Source organism: Gavia stellata, chromosome Z (genome assembly GCF_030936135.1).
Source record: "Gavia stellata isolate bGavSte3 chromosome Z, bGavSte3.hap2, whole genome shotgun sequence".
In the NCBI taxonomy this organism is placed as follows: Eukaryota; Metazoa; Chordata; class Aves; order Gaviiformes; family Gaviidae; genus Gavia; species Gavia stellata.
Window position 1 is genome coordinate 89,081,079 of NC_082637.1, and position 21,340 is coordinate 89,102,418.

Genomic DNA, 21,340 nt, shown 5'->3' on the forward strand with positions numbered 1-21,340 from the left:
GTTTGGGGTTTTTTTACAAGTAAGGCAGGCCAGTTCCAAAGTATGATGCGTAACACAAAGTAGGTGTGTTATGCTTTCTGCAGCCTCTATTACCTATCAAATCAGCTAGTCTGTGCAGGACTATTATTTTTAACGTGGTTTTCACACTCAGACGTGAGGGATGTTTTTGTCATAGTCTAGCTGGTAGCAAAAAGGATGATTGCCCATAGTCTAAACCTTTCACTGGTGAAAGGAAATCTAAATTGCTGAAGACTGGCAGTCAGATATGTCTTTCTTTGTTTGAGTATCAGTATGAATACAGTAAAAGACTACTTCACTGTGCCAAGCTGAAAAATGGCACAACTTTGTCTGTAGAGCTCCCCTTTCCTAGAGGCAGTGGTTTTGTCTGCTTCGATGCCAAACACCTGAAACAGGTGTTTCTCACTCTGTGATTTAAGATGTGGGGCATAGCTATTGCCTGAGTTTGAGCATGGTGAACAGTGGATCTGGGTATCTTCAGAGCGCGCTGTGATGCTGATGTTTGATATTTCTCATTTCTCAGTGGCCTGCCATACATGCTGAGGAAGAGCCCTTTGTCATTCCAGTCGTGTGTGGACCTGCGAGGAGGAGGAGCCGTTGTTTGACCTGAGCTTCTGAGGGGGACAGATCAAAGTAAGTGTAGTGCAGTGCTGCCTCTTACTCTTGTCTTCGTTATGAAGTGTCCATGAGTCAGCGCCCTGGGCGCTCTTTGACACTCGTGACCCAGCAGTCTTGTTGAGCTGCATGTTTCCAGCAATGGTCATGTACTTCCTTTGTGTAACTTTATCCAGCGGGTGACAGAATGGGAAGGAAAGAGCACTTGAATTAAGTTGGCTTTTTGAGTATCACTAAAATTGCGGCATGCTTCAGGGGGATTCTTTCATCTGCTACATTACTGAAGGTGTTTTATCTCACATCCTGTAACCACAGGTTAATATTGTAAATGTCCTTAACTGGATCCAGCTCTGCTTTTATTTTCTCCCTGTGGATGGGAACAGGCTAAGACCTGTATGAAAGGGTGACCCCACATAAAGTTGAGAGAAATGTTTAAGTATGGGTGCTTCATTTGGTCTGTCAGGTGCTTTTCTGTCTTATTTTTTTACTACCTACAACTGTTCAGGTGGCCAGGTAATTAGTTTTTCCTCCTATCTACGGCATCCAAACCTAAATACCGGTATAAAATAGGTTTATTGTGTCTATTCTCACCAAGTTCTGACTGCATTCTTTCATATTTTACTTGACGTAGTAGATAAAATATTTACCTAAGAACTCAGATGAGGGAGGCAGAGTCTAGCAGATCCAGATCTAGCCACGCTATCCTCAGGTTATTGCTGCATGCATTGTGCTGCTAAGCAGAGTTCTGTGTTGGCAGCTGTAAAAGTTCTCAGGAGGTTACTGTTGTTGTGTGGACAGGAGAGCTTTTAAAACGGATTCTATTACCTCCACTTGTTAAGTTTTAGGACTGTATTTGTAGGTTAGAAACCAGCTTGAGTGTATTAGGAGACAGCAGAGCTGAGCATGTGCGTGGATGAGTAGGGTTCTTCTGATGGTCTTTGGATGTGATCTCATCTGGCGATGACCAAAATTACTTTTTTAGCTGTGCAGGTGAGATTGAATGATGTATGCTGATCTACTGGAAGCCTAAACAGAAAAGTGTATGGATTGTCAGTAAGCATTGTATTTTCCTGATTGCGCACTCATGTTTTATGTGATTTTTCTTTGTTTATTTTTGTGGGAAAAGTATTTTCCTCTTTAGTTTGACTTCTGATATAACAAGAATACAAACGAGGTCAAATCTATCATCATCGGGGAAGGACTCTTGCAGAGTGTGCACAGAAAGCTGTCTCATAATAAGAGACTTTGGGTTCTTTAAATACCATAATTGCACAAATTACTTATGTACAAAGCTCCCGAATCTAAATTTTTGTACTTGTGTATCACTGTGTGAATTTAAACAATACCATGCAACTTCCTTCCAAAACTAAAAAACTGAATTCCATCTGACAGTTTTCATGTCTAAAAAAGCTTGTTGGCGTCCCTAGGAGTAACTGTAACACAGAAATAGAGATAGACTTTTCAGGGAAAGTATTCCTTTTCCTCTCCTCCATGCATGATGTGATCATGTAAATGAAATACTGTATCCCCTGAATTAGGCAAAGTCACTTCAGAATGTCTCTGGATTTCCTGTCTCGCTAGGGAGTAGGTCGTGAACTCTAGGGACACTTGCTGTTGGGTTGGGATCACAGGATAGCTGAGGTTGGACAATAGCTCTGGCAATTGTCTTGTCCAACCCCTTGACTCAAAGCAGGGTGACCTAGAGCAGTTTGCTCAGGGCCGTGTCCATCTGGGTTTTGAACATCTTCAAGGATGGAGGCTCCACAGCCTTTCTGGGCAACAGAGTAAAAAAGGGGTTTTTCTTACGTTTAAGTGGAATTTCCTGTATTTTATTTTTTGTGTCTGCTGCCTCACATCACGTTGCTGGACACCACTGGGAAGAGCCTGGCTCTGTCTTATTTACCGCCCCCCCCCGCCCCATCAGGTATTTATGTACATTGATAAGATCCACCTGAGCCTCGTCTTCTTGAGGATGGACAGTCTCAGCTGTCTCAACCTCGCCTCATATGACAGATGCTCCAATCCCTTAATCATTTTAGTGGCCCTTCAACGCACTCGCTCCAGTATGTCCATCTTTTCTAGTAGTGGAGAGCCCAGAGTTGTACACAGCGCTCCAGATGTGGTCCCGTGAGCGCTGACTAGAGCGGAAGGATAACCTCCCTCACCCTGCTGGTGATGTTCTTCAGGAGCCCAGGATGTTTTTTATCCCAAAAGTGTACTGTCTCATGATAAACTTGTCCCATACCGGGGTCCTTTTTTGCAAACCTGCTTTCCAGGCAGTGGGCCCCCAGCCTATCTCCTTCCCAGGTGCAGGACTTGGCATTCACCGTTGTTGACCTTCATGAGGATCCTCTCCGCCCACTCCTCCAGCCTGCTGAGGTGCCTCCAAATGGCAGCCCAACCATCTGGTGTATCAACCACTCCTCCCGATTTTGCATCATCTGCAAACTTGCTGAGGGTGCACTTTGTCCCATCAGCCCGCTCTGACAGTGTATTTGTTTAAAAAGCCGTATTGATGAGTACATGAGACGGGAAATCGGGGCTTTAGTCCCAGATCCACCAAAAAGGCCATTATTACTGCTTAACTGGTAGCAGCACAGAGATGTCATAGCTAACATTGAGCTGGGCAGGCAGTGTTTGCAGGTATATCTTTCTCTCGGGTCTAAGAGCATTGTGGTTGCATTTTCATGACATTGTAACTCAGTTTGTAAGTCCTGATGGGACAGTGTGACATGCTGGTTTGTGTGAAGGCTGCAGGTTTGTATACTACCTTTACTATTCTTTTTTTTATGCTCCCTTCAGACCTGAGCTTGTGCAGAGCGTGTCTGGGTGCCTCTGTATCATAGCCCTAGCAATTCTCGTCATAGGGTTAAATTCTGAAGTGCCAGTTCAGGTTGCTCTGCAGCCCAGGTGTAGATAGGCTCCAAGTTACTTCTGTCAAATATTGCTGAATGTTCCTTCCATGCTCTTTCAGGAATGTATATAAGATATTACTTAGTAAAACAAGTTGCAAAGTACCCGGAATTAATACCAGTTGGTGGAATGATCAAAACTTGGATTCAGACACTCATTTGGCTCCCAATCCATGCAGGTACCCTGGTTTTGAACCCAGGATGGAGAGGAGCTGTGGAAGCTGAGGGCACGTTAAGTTCAACTTTCAGAAGCCAAAGTAGCTGAGGTTAAAGTAGTAGTTAAGGTTAAAGAAGATGCACCCTGTATTAAGTTTGCGTGGCAAGGTTTCGGTAGCGGGGGGGCTACAGGGGTGGCTTCTGTGAGAAGCTGCTAGAAGCTTCCCCTGTGTCTGACAGAGCCATTGCCAGCCGGCTCCAAGACAGACCATGGCTGGCCAAGGCCGAGCCCATCAGCGATGGTGGTAGCACCTCGGGGATAACATATTAAAGAAAGGGGAGAACCAACTGCGCCACAGCATCCGGGGAAGAGCGGAGTGAGAATATGTGAGAGAAACAACTTTGCAAACACCAAGGCCAGTGAAGAAGGAGAGGGAGGAGGTGTTCCAGGCGCCGGAGCAGAGGTTCCCCTGCAGCCCGTGGTGAAGACCATGGTGAGGCAGGCTGTGCTCCTGCAGCCCATGGAGGTCCACGGTGGAGCAGATATCCACCTGCAGCCCATGGAGGATCCCACACTGGAGCAGGTGGATGCCCGAAGGAGGCTGTGACCCTGTGGGAAGCCCGCGCTGGAGCAGGCTCTTGGCAGGACCTTGGACCCATGGAGAGAGGAGCCCACACTGGAGCAGGTTTGCTGGCAGGACCTGTGACCCCATGGGGGACCCACGCTGGAGCAGTCTGTTCCTGAAGGACTGTGCCCCATGGAAGGGACCCACGCTGGAGCAGTTCACGAAGAACTGCAGCCCGTGGGAAGGACCCATGTTGGAGAAGTTCACGGAGAGCTGTTTCCCATGGGAGGGACCCCACGCTGGAGCAGGGGAAGAGTGTGAGGAGGAAGGAGTGGCAGAAACAACATGTGATGAACGGACTGCAACCCCCATTCCCCATCCCCCTGTGCCACTCGGGGGGAGGAGGTGGAGAAAATCAGGAGTGAAGTTGAGCCCGGGAAGAAGGGAGGGGTTGGGGGGAAGGTGTTTGTAAGATTTGTTTTTATTTCTCATTATCCTACTCTGATTTTGATTGGTAATAAAATAATTTCCCCAAGTCGAGTCTGTTTTGCCCGTGACGGTAATGGTGAGGGATCTCCCTGTCCTTATCTCGACCCACGAGACTTTTGTTATATTTTCTCTCCCCTGTCCAGCTGAGGAAGGGGAGTGATAGAGTGGCTTTGGTGGGCACCTGGCGCCTAGACAGGGTCAACCCACCACACACCCTTAAGTAGCTTTTGCTATTATGGATTCGAGCGTTGATGGTTGTAGCTGTTAAGCCTGCTCAGTTTTATCTTCTGTACATAGAGCTCTATGACTAACCTCAGCAATTTCAGAAAGACCAAAGGTATCATTTGAAAGATGCCTTTGGGCATACATTCATGACCGTTCTGATAGAACCTTTTGGTTTTTTGTAGATACAGACTATTCGCTTTCCAGAATGTTTGTTGGATACGAAGACGCTGAGGATACTGAAGTGTATGAAGATGAACTTTATCATGAGGAGTCATCCAGTGAGCAGAGTGTTGATAGTGAGGTGGAATTTCATCTCTACAGCCAGATCCACTATTCCCAAAATCTTGGAGAAATCAGCACGCTGGAAATGGATGAAGAAGATGATGTTGCAGGAGTAACGGGTCATAGTTCAGTTCTAACTGAGAAACAGTATGAAGATAAGAAAATCACTGAATTCATTGATTGCGGTGCTCAGCTTTCAGATGACCCTGAGATCATTGTCTTGTCTGATACACCAGATGAAGACAGTGTTTACAAAACCAAAGCAAAATCGTCAACGAGCTCTTTAGTTCAAGGTAAAATACATACCCATCCAGGATCTTCCACACCAAATCATCCTGAAGCTGCTGGATGTAATACCTTGTATCCTGCTGGATCAGGCACAGACATTTCAAGGCAAAGGAAAAGCACTAGTGGGAAGCTTAATCCAGTTAGTTCTGCTGGAGCTCATGCTGTCCAAGATGTGTTGGTAATTGATGATAGCTCGGAGGAGGAGAGCTTGATATCTGAAAGTGATAATGTTGAGAGTTGGATGCTTTTGGGAGCCGGTGCAGATGACAGAGATGAAGGTATAATGTTGAACCTCGAAGGCTGTGCAACTCCTGTCAGCGAAGGTTAGTACTTTTTAAAATCACTTCTTTATTCTTCTGTATGTGGGAGGATTTGTCTGCAATGATACTGATGTCAATGTTTGAAAAGAAAGATAAACAGCGCATTGGAGCGCGTAATGATGGGTGCAAAACTATGATGAAAGAAATAGCCATTTATTTATACCATTTCAATGCTATTATTTTAGTAGTGTCATATATGGAAAGACAGCGTTTTTGCTGGTAGAAATTTAGAAGTAATACCAGAGCGATTAGTGTTGTGAACTTTCCAACTTTCCTGTATATTTTGTATTCCTAAGAGCATATAAGAAGTTGCAGGGGAGACAGGGGGAAGGGGGGTGAAATAAAGAGGGAATACAATGGTTTCGTATTGTAAATAAACTAAGTAGAAAAAAAAAACAGTTTGAGGACTAAAGACATAAAGAGGTAGGAACTGCATAACAATAAAAAGTTTGCTGAAATGTGCTGCAGGGTGGGGAAGTAATCTGTGCTCATAACCCAGGGAGCAGTGTCATTCCTCTTTTCGTGTGATGACATTTCTGACCCCCAGCCCCTGTCTGCCTTGCCTCATTGCCCCTCAGCGGTGCAGACACCCTTGCTTGTTAAGGCTTTGCTGTATGCTAGACCAGAGAAGTTACAACTCAGGAAAGGGATGGACTGTAGCAGGAGAGGGCAAGGAATGGAAGGGAGACCTTCCAACCTGGTTCCCCTTACAGAAGCAGATTCTGTAAACACTCCTTCAGGAGTCTGGAAGTTTGGACTGTTGATCTAAAATTTACTGTAACTTCTTGTATGGATTCTGCACTGAGTAATTCAGAGGGATTCCCAACCACTAAGACTAATATCTAACATTTTGGTATTTCGCAAAATACTCTTCCACGTTACTATGCAGAGAGTTAGAAAATGTGATGGCTAGCGCAACGGATTTTAGATACATGTTTGTAATAACCATACTGTGTAATACATACCTTGTCACCACCAACTAGAAACTCTCCTGGATGATCAGCCATGCTTTTTTCTTGCCCACCGGTTTCCCAAAGCACAAAGATCATTTCCAGAAACAGCGTTCCCTGCCAGTCTGAGAGAAAACACTGCCTGAAGAAAAGCTGCTTCGCTGGCAAGGCTAGCACTGGGGACCTTTGCAAGACTTTTTTTTTTTTTTTTTCATTTAAAAAAATAGTATACCATAATTTTATCTGGTGCACGTTTAAATGAGGCAGTTTTGGGCACAGGGAAATGAAATGTTCTGCAGCACTGATCTGCAGGCTGACAAAAGTAAAGTTTTTCCTCAGGAATGCTGTGAAAACAGTGCTGCTGTTCACATGCTGCTACTAAGCTGTTTCAGAGGAGAAAGCTGAGAAATTGTCTTTGCCTTCTTTTCTGCTAAAACACCTGTTTCTTGCCCATAAATGTTCAATAACTTTTTGCTTAGAGTTGTTCTTGTGTATATTTTTGCACAGCTATCCATAGTCCATGGCTACCCAGACCGCAGTGTGCACTCGATCTCAGACGGTTGATTAAAGACACCAGTGTGCTTGCCCAAGCCTCAGAGATTTAGGAAACGCTTTCCCTGTTGCCGGCGCAATGGCAGAAGAGTGGCAGAGCATTCAGTTGCCATGCCAGAAACCCAGACAGCCACATTATATTTGGAATTTGTGTAATTTTTTCTCCCTGTAAATTTTTTAAAATGCAGTTTCTAAGAGTTAGCTTAAAGTTCCTAAATTTCATTAATACCTTTCTTTTTGATTTTTTAATAGCCTGTCCTTTTCTTTGAAACTAGAACTCATTAGCATCTCTTTCTTAAATTACTCTGCCTGTTGGACAGCAAATGTTTGGTGCTGTGTGGTGGCTGCTGTAACAGCGATGCAGTTTGCGCATATCACAGTTAATACATTTTCTGGGTAGCGTCTGTTTTTCTCATAACTTCTGGGCAGGCAAATGACCTGGAGTTAGGTTTCTTTTGTTCGGTTTACTCTGTGTATCTCCTTGGATTTATGTCCCAAAATTGCTGATGGTAGCGCTAAAGATTACCCAAAAAACCAGAAGACAGAAAAATGTTTAAACAGTGCTTGAGACTTTAAGCATATTTCAAAATCACATCTACACATTCTGGGAGACATTCGGTAATTAATTTATCGGCGTGATTATGCTTACTAGGTGTAACGTGAAAATGAAAATTCATGTCTTCATTCTTTGTGCTCTTCTAACGAAGGTGTGCCAGTGATAACCGAGAGAGGCTTTTAAAAATCAGTATGGGAGGTTAATATCAGGAGACAGTTTTGCTAACTTATGGTTTGTTTTTGTAACAAATGTAGTAATGTTTCTTATTCATATATATATTTATAGAAGTTGGCAATAAACAAGCCACACTGAAAGCAGGTAATGGGAGCAGAATTTTCCTGTGCTGTATAAACTTGTCATACTGTTCAGAACTAAAACTGTTTCATATAATGTAGGCAATGTAAACATTTTTTTGAGATGCTGGAATGGGAAGTCGCAGTCACACAAAAGGCTCATAAACATAACTGTTCTTCTCCTACTCTGGTTTTTATTCTCAAAGCTACGTCAGAACTTCCTCAAAACCCCTTCTTGTGCCTTGCCTCACATCAGTAGTGATTTTGCCAACAGCAGCCTCGTGCCTGGAGGTGTGGGACGCACAGAACGTGCATCAGGCACACGCAGCCATTTGGGAGCAGGTGCTAGTTGTACACGCACATCTCTCTTCATTTTAGCTGTTGCCTTTCTACATATGTGTGACTGTGCAGAAAGCCTTAACCTTTGCGCGTTTCTTCCGACTGTGAACAAGATAATGATGATCAGTTTGACCCTGCTGTAGGCAGTGGGTAGAGCAGAGGCCCATGCCCTCGTGCCGGCCCCGACGCAGGCACGCACCGGAGGTGGAGAGGGTACCGCAGGGCTGGGCTCTGGTCAAACCCCTGGTTCTTGACTGTGTCCCAGATTGCAGTGAATGTTATTCAGGTAGCTCCGGTGCGCAAAAGCTTGGTTCGGCTGCTCTCTTTCTAATATGTATGGTGATGGGGATGCAAAGAGACAGGCTTAAAATGAACTGGTGTTGTATGTATGTATGTATGTAATGAAAAGCCAAAACAGCATCAAAATAGTTTTAGGGAACAAAAGCCATAAATCTTCCTAATGTAAAGTAAACATAATTTGTGTGTTGAGTTTGTAGAGCATTGTATCTCCAGTTCTATAAAGGACTCCTTTGCTGAAACATGAACATAAAAATTTTAAATCCAAAGGAAGAAATGCATTTAAAAAATATGTGTGTTGGCAAATTATCCTCTCAAAGATATTCTCTGCTAATTCATTTAAATTATTTTGAGACATGCACAGTTCTGTTTTCAGGGTTTCTAAAGAACGAGATCAAGTACTTAGGTGACTACACTGTATGTAAATTACTATTTTAGGGCTTGCAATACCAGTAAGGATGGACAGAGAGTGTAGTGACTGGTGAAGCCTTGCCCTTTCCCTTCTCCTCTGAAACTGCCAGTGACTGTGTAAATGGGATAGACCTCCTGTGACAGTGTCATGGTGTGTCTAGTGTCCAGTTCGCTTCACATTAAAAAGGAAACTGAAACGTGAACAATTCTCAGACTATGACAGTAGCTGGTTGTATCAGTCATTTGATGAGTCTGTTTTCATGTCCAAGTCCCTGAAATAGAGATGCTGAGGTTCCACTGGAGTCAGAAATAACTCCTTAAGGAAAGGAATTAGGCGTCTCTCCTTATTCTGTTAACTCCTCTACATCTTACTTGCCTGCCCTGCTCTTGTCTAACAGCCTTATTATTTTTAATACTCTCTATAAACAAGTAACGCTTTCTTGATGCCTCCAGTGCAGAGAGTCTTCCCCTCATGCAGCCTTCTAGCTTCAGTCACCACCGCCTGCTGTGACAAAAAGAGGTGTCCCTTTGCCTTGGGAAATGAGCTCTGGTTCCTGATGGTAAATCAAGACTCACCTGTACCCTTCTGTCTTCAGCTGACACCTTGAAACTTATGGCTGGTCCACAAACACTGCTGTTCAGTACTCAGCTGAAAACTTTTCCTCCCTTTCTGCCCTGCTTCCAAATGGCTTTAGATGCCTGCCTTTTTGTTTGGGTTTTTTTTTTTTGCATGTCTAATACCACCTTAAGCAAAACTGTGTTTGTCCCCATATTTCTGTAAAATCCAACTTTTCATCATGCATCTGCTGGTTTCTCAGCAAATACAGCTGATTGTCAACCTTTCATTATTTGGGATACGAAGATGGGTGCTGGCTTTCTTGTTTCACACAGAGCAGTATCAGAGAAAGCACTTACTGTGTCCACAGTGACTCTCCCCCCTTATTTTGACTTTATTTTTCTGTGGAGAGGTTGTGCATAGCTTGGAAGCAAAGCAAGCACTTGAATTGCAGACGGTCGGCCAAGCTGAAAGACAGCGACTACGTACTTGTGTGTGTGACTTGCCCCCACCTCGTTGTCTGTGGGTTTCCTTGCATGGCATTTGGAAAAGTGTGTGCTGCTCCTGCTGCTTGTTACTTTGCAAAAAGGGTCCTACCCGCTTCACGTGGCATTTAAAAAATCGGTAATTTAGCAAATCTAGGTCTTTGGTATGATTTACCTGATTTTTTTAAACGTTTAGAGTCCAGAAGAAGGTGTGCAGAGAGAATCGTTACAAACTGTACCGTGTACTAAATGTACTGAATTCATTTTTAGTGTCAGAGAGTTTCCAGATCTTTGAAGGAGGGTTCTCCCCTCCCACCCCTTTCCTCCACTTTGCAATAAGAGTATACATGATAAGAACATTAATCTCCTGTAGTTGGAAGTCTTTCATCCATTCTTTCATTAAAAGCTTCCTTTTAACGTATTTCCTCTCCCATGTATAGCTGCAATCCTAATCTCTGTGGTTTTTTTTCCCCTCTCGGCTTTTGGAAAGACAGCTTTCAGAGCTGCAGCGTTGATGTCCGGCCACTAAGGGGTACAAAAACCAATTTATCTTCTCCCTGTTTCACCCTCTGCTCACCCAGTACCTTCCTCGGAGACAAGGGGCTACTGTGATTGCACGCTGGGCTTGGCAGGTTTGTGGAGTGCAGTGCGTATAGTTGTTTTTGAATCCAAACTTTTTCTGAAACGGCACATACATACTCTGCTGGGTTCCCAGAGAGGGAATCGTCATTTTCTTCTCTCCTCTGATTTTTTTCTTACTCCCAGTGTAGCGAGGCTTGTACAAGAGCGTCGCTAGAGAGAGTACTTCTGGCTTAAGAAGTTGCTCTTAAAGTAGCAGCCCCTGGGTACTGGTCTGCCCTAGTAAAGAGCCTTACGTTCAAACGCCCTTCGTGGTCCCTGCTCCGCAGCCTGTGAGCCTTGCCAGAAGCCCTAGTGCATCCTCCTCAGCACCTCTGGCCACATTTTCGTGACACTTGCAGACAGTGACACTGCGTGTGATAGTTTCAGCGATCCCCGTGTGTGCTGCTCAGCACGGCTGCTGCTTGGGGGGTCCTGGGGGGGTCCTTCCCTCTGCAGCAGCAGCCACCGGACCAGGGACCGGCTCAGCTTCTTTTCGGGTGCAGTGCCTGTTCAGCTGGATCGCTCCAGCCCTGGGGCACAAAGAGGCTCTGTACCAAGGATGACACTGTGCTTTTTTTTAAGCATCTTCTTCCTTGACTGTGCAGAAGCCATACTTGGTGTAGCTTTGGCTCTGGTGGTAACCTCAGACAAACGAAGAGCAGAAGACTCAGAGCGGAAAGCACAAAACTCAGCTGAGGCTTATGGGGTGTTACGGGATATTTTTAAATGTTTATCACATGACCTTCTACCTGTCTGAATAGCTGAAGTAATTTTTGTGTTTCCTAAGGGGTTGACTTCTGGAATTTGCTAAGATACGAGTATTTTTAAGCTTTTCTGTTGCAAGTAGTTATGAAAGGAAGCCAGCGTCCAAGGGGCAAATCATTTCACTTGAGGCATGGGGGTTTGTGTCCACTTTTGCTCTTACTGGCCTGTAGAACTGCCCCGTACAAAAAGGAATGGTGAAGATAAAATAAAGTGCAAGCTAGTATTTCCAAAGCAGTTTTTTTCAGCATCCATTTCCAGCTTGTTTTCCAGGTTTAGAGGTCTTCCAGTGCACTGATTTTTATCCTTAGTAATCAAGTCTCTCATTTAGTTAAAGAAACCATAATAAAAATACATCTGTAAAATGCAAAAAAAAAAAAAAAAAGGATTTGAACGTTTAGTGAATGAAACCATAAAAAATTACATGCCTAAAATGAAAAAAAGGAATTTGAAAGCATTTTATTTTTGCCTCTTCCCTAAAAAAGAATGTAAGAAGCAGTTTTCTCTCCAGCAGCAGTAACTACAGCTTATGGAGTCAAAATAGAAATAGCAGTCTCTGATAAATTCAGCTTACTGTTTTATCGCTGTCAGCCATGCTCAAAAAGGAAATACGCTTTGTTAACTATCAGTGTTTTAAATGCTTCTTCTGGATGTATGACTTAATTTTCTCTTAACTCTGCGTGGTACTACAGAAAGTATTCAAAAATCTGACCACATCTGTATTTTTTTTCTCTCTGTGCTGTTATTCAAATCCCTCAGTGTATTTTAAATGGTGAAAAGGTGTAAGCTTATTTCTAAAATGACAAAGTACAGTAAGTTCTGCTTTTCTTCTTTAATTTACCTTTTCCCTTGACAGATAGTTTTGAACACAACCTTTGCAAGATACAGTATGATTTTGTTCTAGAGTCTTGATATTTGTAGCACCAACTTACTTTTTCTAAAAAAATGTCTACAAGAAATTTTTCATTTTGTTAGGCCACAGAAAAACTACTTCAAGAGCCATACTTCCCTTTGTACTTTTTGGATGTACTTTTTGGATGCCTAAGTTGTGGATTGCTGAATTAATATTCAGCAAGTGTTGCTTTCAAAAGTAAAAAAGATTTCTTGGTGAAAATTAGTTTAGCAATTAAAATATTTTTATTATTAATACCTAATGGTATGTGCTGCATTTCTGAAAAGCAGCAAGACTTATGAGTGTGGTCCATGTACAAATTTCAATGTAAAAAAAAACAACCACCACCCCCCCCCCCCCCCCAAAACAGCAAGGGTTTATTTCTTGGCAGTTCTGCGTGGCGGCTCACAGCACGCTTCTGCACGCAGATTGCTGCTTCTCCACTCGCTGCTGCCTCTTCTTGAGGCCGGGGAGGCTGGTGGGACGCTGCGCGTCGGTGGCTGTGGGCCATCTCACGTTGGCGGCAGCTCAGTGTCCCCTTTCGAGGGGTCGCATCGGCCCCCAGTGAAGCTGTCGTGCCACCCAGAGCACAGAGTCTCCCCTGGGGCGGCCGAGCACAGGGACTGGACAGCTGGAGGGGCCGGCTGACCGAAAAGCAGGTGGGAAAGACGTCTCAGTGTAAAATTCAGCTTCGTTTGGAAGTAGCCTGTACTGGGAGCGGTGTTCGTGTGGGCTGGTAAGCCACACACGTGGGACCGTGCCCTGCGTCGCCTGCAGCGAAGCTTGGGGATGGAGGGGCTTCCAGATGGGGGTGGGAGTGGTGGGAGCCTGTGGTCCTTGGCTGTCCTGCCCAGGCTGTGCCCCTGCCGAGACCCCGCTGCCACCGCAGCCCTGCCCGTGGCTCCCGGTCCCGTCCCTCCTCCCGAGCAGAGCCAGGCGCGCAGGGCTGGGGGCTGCGCGCTTCTTCCCCCTCGGAAGGACAAACCGACAGAGTGGTGCCAGGTCACGCTGGCTGCGTGTGAAGTGGAGGTTGATGTCACCAAGGCTGATGTTCGTGTTTGTGTGTGCATTGCTGAAGCCCTTTATCAGCTTGCTTTCCTCAGAACTCTGTGCCCTGCTGAATGCTCAGGCTTTTCCTGTGATTTGGCGGGTTTTCTTCTTGCTTGCGTTTGCTAGAACCTTAACGTTACTTAAATGTAGTAGGAGTGTTTTGTGCATGAGTTACTGTAGCAGAATGCACCCTGGAGCAGTGATAAGCAGTGGGAATCCACCTACCATTTGGAAGATACAGCACGTGCATATGGATATTTTGATTAAAGAAAAAAACTTAATCTTCTTTACCGTGTAATGTGGATACACTCCAATCTCTTGATTATTTAAGAAAAAAAATTAATAAAACTAATAAAGTTCCTTTGCAAATCTGAAGAGATCTAGACTAAGTATACCTGCAACCTGAGCAGGCCCTTTTATTGGTACAGATTTCTCTGCTATTGTGGACCTTAGCTCTAATTTAAATTTCCCATGGCTTTGGATTGCTGACTAGGTTTTCTGCAAGAGTGCCCATGCTTACATGGTCATATATTCTGGGTGACTTTTTCAGGTTTTTTTCTCTTTTTTGCTGTTCTGTTGATTGTTATAAGGGGAATTTTTTTTCCACTTCTGTCATCAGTTTGATCTTTCTTCCTTATCCCTATTTCTTTGGGTTTCATACAGGTGGGGAAAAACACCAGTATTGCCATTGAATTTTTGAACACTGATGGGAAACTGATTTAATCCTTCTGAAGGAGAAGGTCAAGATTTTTAAGTAATTAAAAATACAACAGAGAATATACTGAAGACAAAGGATTTAAGGGGTTTAAAAAGGGAAAAAGTAAAGTTTGAGCTGGGCTACAAAGGCACATAAATCATGCGGATATGTGCATAGAATAAGCATGGGAAAAAAGAGTTTATATTAACGGATTTTGAAACAGAATAAAAGTCTAGAGAAGGACTGATAGGAGGAATAAAATGGCTTGTTAATGCTTTTAGTATGTGTCTTCCTGTTTATAGTAGCACGTAGTGGAAGTGGTTTTGTGCCTCAAAGCTGTGGGCAAAATTGACATTCAGAGGAATGTAGAAGGATGGCACATACTTCATTTTGTGAGCCCTTAGGCTATAACTGGCACACTTCTAGAGAACTTAGGGCCTTTTCGCTGCAGAGTACTTACTCTGTTTCCTTCTGGTATGGATGGGATTTGCTGTGAAGGTTTGAATTGCAAGTGGGTTGAACCGCTGTCAAAATAGGCACGCACGCAGCACATGAGGTGGTCCGTAGGTTTCTTATGGAAGAGTACAGAAAACTTGCACTGTGATACCATCACAGTGACCCTTAATCTTGTGACAGCTGGTATTCAGTGGCTCTTTTCTCTTTTAATCTGGAGGAGAGATGGAAGTAGATCCTTAGACTATTATAGTATCTGTGCATATGCAGGTATATATTCACAGTATCTGTAACGCAAGCTAGCAAGTCGTGGGATGATTATAATGGTTGTCTTTATACTCTGTATACAGAGTATTTTCAGTATTCTTAGTGCTAAGTATCGTATGCCTTTCGTGACTGTATTTCACATGTAACGATCCTCCTCCAGCAGCTTTTACCAGGCAAGAATTGTGGCATCCGCAGGCAAGGAGTTGGTGTGTGTCGGTGCACACCTCGCGTTGTCTGCCAGCCCTCAGCCACTGTCCGGTGTGTTCTAGGCTGAGCGCAGTCCTGCGCTTGCTTCCGCTTTGTTAATTGGCTGTATTGTTTCCCCCCTAGGGCTGAGACAGTCTCTAATCTGCACGTGTGAATCAAAGTAACTCCTCAAATCTCCAGAGAAACTCTGGATTAGGGAGGTTTTTGTCACCAGAACCTGTCCAGTTGCCTGATGCTCACAACGGCTTGGCTCTCCCAGGAAGCTCTCCGCGTTGGCGCACTGCTCCCAGCCGTGGTGCCGGTCAGCCGGCAGGAGCGCGTCGCCCTCGGAAGGTAGGAGAGGCGAGGGTGATGCTGAGGAGTTCACAGGAGGTTGTATGAGCAGCCCATCGCCCAACTCCTCTGCTGAGGGTTTCTGGTTGACAGTGGCATTTCCCATTTGCGTGGCAGTTTTTGCAGTTGTGGAATTTAGTTTTAAGCTGTTTCTTTTTACGTGGAAATTTTTAGCACCAGGAAGGTTTCCCATCTGCCAGGTTCAACCTTTACTGGCTTTCGATGATGGTGGTTGGTTACATTTGTCTGTTCTTCCTCTAATACTCTTGGTGAATGTCCCTGATTTTACGTTGTATGCAACAGTGCCAAGTATCTTGAATATGTCTTGGGAGATAACGACATAGTTGGAAGTGAGAAAATAAGAAAATCAAAGCTCTGTCTATTCAGCTGAACTTCTTGTGGTCGATATGGTGATGTATGGCTTACGTTACAGAGCAGTAAAGCCATTGCCCACGCGCTGCAGAAAACTACATGCTCAGAACTGGCTGCAAAGATATGTTTTGTCGCCAGTTTGGTGCTAATTCTGTGAGTTCCTTTGTACAGCGTCAGGTTTGATGCGTGGTGGTTGTTCTTGTTCCTTTTGACCACTTTTGAAGTGTAGGTGAGGGGAATATATATACTCACAGACACTGAGGAGGCCTACAGGGTACAGCAGATTTTGGCAACGGTCACAAAGCAGTTCTTTGCTCAAAGTGCGTAGATTTCTCTGCGCTTTGTTGTTGCATCGTGTTGCGCGGGCTGTTGCGGCGTGCTGGTCCTTCTGCAGAGTCCTGAAGCACCAGAAACAGCAAGGTCCTGGCCAGGCACCCTCAGCACTCGATAAATCTTCCTCCACCAACTCCTTTAAAACCCCAACAGCCAGAGAGCGAGGGGGCGGGGGCGGGGGGAGGCCAGGCTGCCAGATGCTTTTTTCGGTCTCTTTTTGAAACTCTCTGTGCGTGGTGAAACACCAGAGTTTTCTCTGCCCTTTTAAAGCGGAGGCAGCACAGCGCTGGGTGTTGTACAGCCTCTGTGGTGACAGTAATTGCGTTAAGGCTGTACCTACTTCCCAGCCCAGACACTGGCTGAAGGTAAGCCACCAAGTCGGTAACTGCGTCTTGTACGATTAAAACTTTAGCTGCAGAGGTCTGGGGATTTCCCCCTCCCCCTGAAGCCGGGGGGGCTCCGGCCGCGGCTCCGAACCTGGCGGCTCGCTGCCTTCGGCTAACGCCGGTTCGGGGCTGCCTGTGAGCGCCTCTGAGAACGCACATACACACACGTAAGCATATGCACATGTATGTATTTGTATGTATGTTTATAGATGTGGGTGCGCAGCTTCAGCTTTTCCATTTGCGTTGCGTTCATGTGGGGTATCTGGCATGCAGCTTTACAAAGAAAACTAAAGTGAAAAAAGTTGCCAACTTTGAACAGGGATTTCTCTACTCTTCCAAAACACGTCTCTGCGAGGGGCAGCCGCATTTCCAGTCTGTATTTGCTACTGAGACGGCCGAAGCCTGTGTGATAGGCTTCAGCCTGCGACAGCCCAACGCAGAACCGAACTATTCCCTGAGGCTTGCGTTTTGGGACATACGGAGTTTCTGTATTATTTAACTGTACTTTTGATACTTCTAGAACTGCCGCTGAGTGGGCGTGTACTAGAGGGATTTTCTCATCAGATTTTTAATGTTAATAATTTTGTTTTGGCATAAAATTTAAGATAGCAAAGAGGCGGCTCCCTTTAAGAAATCGGTGTCAGGAATCGGAGCGGAGGGACAGTTCAGCTGGCATTTGTAGTATATACGTGACTTAGGTTGTACACCTCCCCACGAGTTGTTCTGTGGGGTTTTTGTGAGTTGGTGAAGGCAGTTTATGCCCTGTGTTTTTCTGAATTATGTCGGCATTGACCTTTGTTTTTAACGCCGCAGTGATTTAGTTTGTTTGTACATTTTTATCGTGTTTCATTTTCAACGTACCCTTCCTTTTAAAAAAAATCTCTTTGAAACTCAGATTTCTGGGTAGCAAAACCACATATTTAAACTGATGTAGCGCTACACCCTTTTGTCAAAAACGACGCCTAAACCCAGGCATCGGGCATTCACTGCGGGTTTTTCTCTCTTCTTGAGCAGTAGCCTTGCGCGGGTGGAGCGACGCTCTTTTTCACTCGTAGTTCCTCTAAGAACGGAGGGATTTAACTGCGGCTCAGAGTCACAGCTCACTGTGTTTTCCGTCGGTTTTTGAAGCAAGGTGCCTAGGCACGGCGCAGCACAGCGCCGGCGACGAGCAGCCGGCCGCGGCTCCCGCGGGGTCTGGCCCTCCTCCGCCGGCCTCTCCCGGCGGGGGGCTCCCGCGGCCGCTGCTCCGGGGCCGGCCTGGCGGCGGCGGCGGCGGCGGCTCTGCCGGGAGACCCGTCCGGTGCCGGTGCCCCTGCCCCTGCCCCTGCCCCTGCCCCTGCCCCTGCCCCTGCCCCTGCCCGCCCGCCCAGCGGCCCGGGGCCGCCGGCTTGCCCTCCAGCCCTTCCCTCGCGCCCGCCCGTCGCTGCTGCCCGGGGCCGACGCTGCTCGGCGGCGGGGGCACCCCCTGGCCCTCCCGGCCCTGACGGCCGCCGCCGCGGCGGGGCCATCGCTCACTGACAGATGGGTGCCCGGGGCCGGGGAGACGCGGCGGGCCCTGCCCGGCCAGGGGTCAATGTCAGGGGTGGCGCCGCGGCCGCCTCGGCCCAGCCGGCCGGAGGGGCGAGGAGCGAGGAGCGAGGCCTCTGCGCCCTCCTGTGCCCGCTTATTGCGGGATTGAACGTGAGCCGTTGTGTCCTGGGCACCGGCGAGTTTCTCATCGGAGAGGTTCATCATGAGTCTTTTCTCTGCGGGTGGTATTTTTGCACTGCGTGACGACATTTCTGGGGGAGTCAAGGGGGACGTTCCTCGGACCAGCGAGCTTTTGTCGCCTGTTCTGCTTTACGGTTTCTGGGGGAGAAGCACGGTGGCGAGTAGGCCGCTCTGAACCCCAGAGCGTACCTTAGAAATCACCTTTTGTTGAAACTGGTCATAAAGTTACCAACTTCAGAGAACAGTGAAACTGCAAAAATCCTCTCGGCAAGTGTTACTGAACATCTCTTTCCCTGAGGTTTTGAATGAGAAGTTTGCGCGTTAGTTATATACCTTAGCCTCCGTGTTCAAAGTGCAGTATGTTTTTAAATACAAGTGACACTTCTGTGACGTATGTCAGTGATGCAGTTTTTTTTATGGCACACACGTGCGCACTCTCTGAAGGACAAAAGCTGAAAAATACTTGTATAGATATACACATCGGAAAATCGTTCTCCAGTAGACTCAAATGATTAGAAGGAACCCATTAAAATGTTCCAGGTACATGGTGAGGCACTGAAACGCAGTTGCATCAGAATGGAAAAAAGCGGCTGTAAGGGCTTTTCAGCCCTTGTTGTCTTAGCACTGAAAAGGGGAATGACTGCAGACTGGGAAAGCCTGGCAGCTATCTGGTAACCGCCGAACGCTTTGTCACAGGGTGGAAAACAGCATCCAGCAGCAGTCACTCGGACCTGAGGCTGTCTTCATACAGGCAGAGATAGGACTGCCTTCGGAATTAGAGTGACTTTCTTATTAATAGGATAGTGGTACTTACATGGGTAACTATTGTTAAGCCTACAAGTTACTTCTGTCTAATGTATTTAGTTAATTTAAAGCCTAGTCAGTCGGTTTGTTTAGTATCCCACATTCATCATCACAGGGAACGCACCTTCAAAGTCATCCGACCCCCTCCTTTTTATTTTTTTATGTCAAAGCTTGACTAATCTTGAGCTGCTTTGTGAAGCTAAAAATCTGTAGGACTTTGAAGGAGCAAGCAGGCTCTTTGAGAACTGAATTCTTCCCAAAATAAATTTTTTGTGGTCCTACTTTATTTGTAGTGTTGTAAAAGAAGCTGAAAATTTATTGGTTATTAAGGATAAGGTGATTTAAACTTTTCTTTCTTTTTAATTTGGCAAATATCTGATTTTTTTCATCAGTAAAACTGAGACCGTTTCTCAGTCGATGTTGCCACTCCAGTTTGTATCTTACAGGGAGGACATCTGCTCATAAAATAGACATAAATGAAACATACACCAAAAATCCTTGTCAGTAGTTCAGAAATGGTACAGCTGCAGGAACAACTTTTAATTCTGAGGTAGCTCTCTTTTTCTGTAGTTTCTCTGAGAACGTAAATACACGAAGGAAGCATGACAGCTTTCCAGCACGGCTGGATTATAATGTCAGCAGTACCCATGCCAGATAGCACAGCTGCTCAGACGCCCTGCAATCACACAGCAAAAACCTAAATGTCCTTGCTGTGGAAACTGTAGGTATTCCCATGCAGAACTTCATTGCACACAGCAGTATGAACACAGCGCAGGTATCAAAAACTCTGTGCTTTCCCACTGCGAACAGTGGGAACTTTGCTGCAATAGAATTGTGGGAGTTTATGTTTTTAAGGTTAACCAATGTAAGTAAGCCATTATTTGTAATTCATCTTCTCTGGGGTAATTATGTCAGTTTTGACTTAGGGTGTGCCACTTGAAATTAAAAGGAGAAGCAGGAAAGGATCGCTGACTTCTGGCGTTAGCTATGGTAGCATTAAATGTTACAGTCACCCTGATTTGAATCTGCTTTCTCCCATTGTCTTCTGATGGGACTGTCCACAGTGGGCTCATCAGAAGTTTCCAGGAAAAATCAGACTGGGAAATAACTGTGATCTAAGTGGCTGTCCTGTTTTAAAGGAAAGGGAGAGCTGGTTTAATATGTCTAACTAGTTGTTTTATTTTTAAGTGGTATATTTACCATCAATGAGGAAAACATGAAAACTACCGTTAATGTCAACTAACTCACGAATGAAGGGAAGAATAAAAATGCTTTTCCAGTCTGAATGGGAAATTTAGACAGTCAACAAGTTCTTTTCAGTTTGTTTTCCGAAATTTAACTTTATTATTGTAATTTTGAAGTTTATTAATAAAATGAAATGCCATATAGGACACAATTCTGTATGGAATGAATGAGAAATCACAGTCTGTTCAAACAGTTCTCATCAAGGAAAAGAAAAAACTCCAGGAGGAGAAAGGAAGAAAAAATGACACAGAGGAATCAGTATCAGACTCTCTTCACCTGCCCCCACACTTAAAATTCTAAGTTTTAATTACTGACCAATGTTGGTGTAGTTTCAGTGAGCAAAAATTAGGACAAGTGATGTGAGCATAAGTATTACCATTGCTTAGGGCTGAAAACAGTTGACTAACGACTTGGTTTATCAAATTAGTATGTAGGTGACAGTGCTGAACCTCCATATTCAGCTGCGTAGTACAAGCATCCTAACTCCACATACGCTTCTTGATTAAAAAACCATGATTTTTCAGCTTTTTGCTCTAAGCAGTGGAATACATTTTTTTGTGATAAAAATACAGTTAGTCCTCTGTTTTCTAGTATACTTTATATGTAGTGGAACAAGTACAGCAATATAGTACAATGTTCTCAGTGGTATTTTATGTGTTATCACAGTAATTAAAATCACTACTATTGCTCTTCTCTCAGTGATTCATGCAGAATGCATTGTGTCCTAGGCACCACACATCACAGAGGGGAGAAGAATGGTGCAAGGTAGACTGGGGGCGATAAGTATGAAACCATCAGTGATTTAAGAATATGTTTTTAACTCAGAAGTTAAGGTTATTTTCCCCTTGTAAAACTGAGAGGAGAGTGGTCTGAAAGAGACATCAGAGAAAAGGGGGGA

The 21,340-nt window shown here is 45.1% G+C and overlaps 1 protein-coding gene across 1 annotated transcript in view; it reads left to right on the forward strand.

Moving 5' to 3' along the window:
- The first annotated feature begins 623 nt into the window (after nt 1–623).
- Nucleotides 624–21,340, forward strand: part of ZCCHC7 (zinc finger CCHC-type containing 7) — a 116,282-nt gene continuing 95,565 nt past the window's right edge. Inside the window, exons 1-2 of the mRNA XM_059834070.1 lie at nt 624–651; nt 5,164–5,874. Coding sequence (XP_059690053.1) covers nt 5,187–5,874 — 688 coding nt within the window. The 5' untranslated portion in view covers nt 624–651; nt 5,164–5,186. The remainder of the gene's footprint in view (nt 652–5,163; nt 5,875–21,340) is intronic.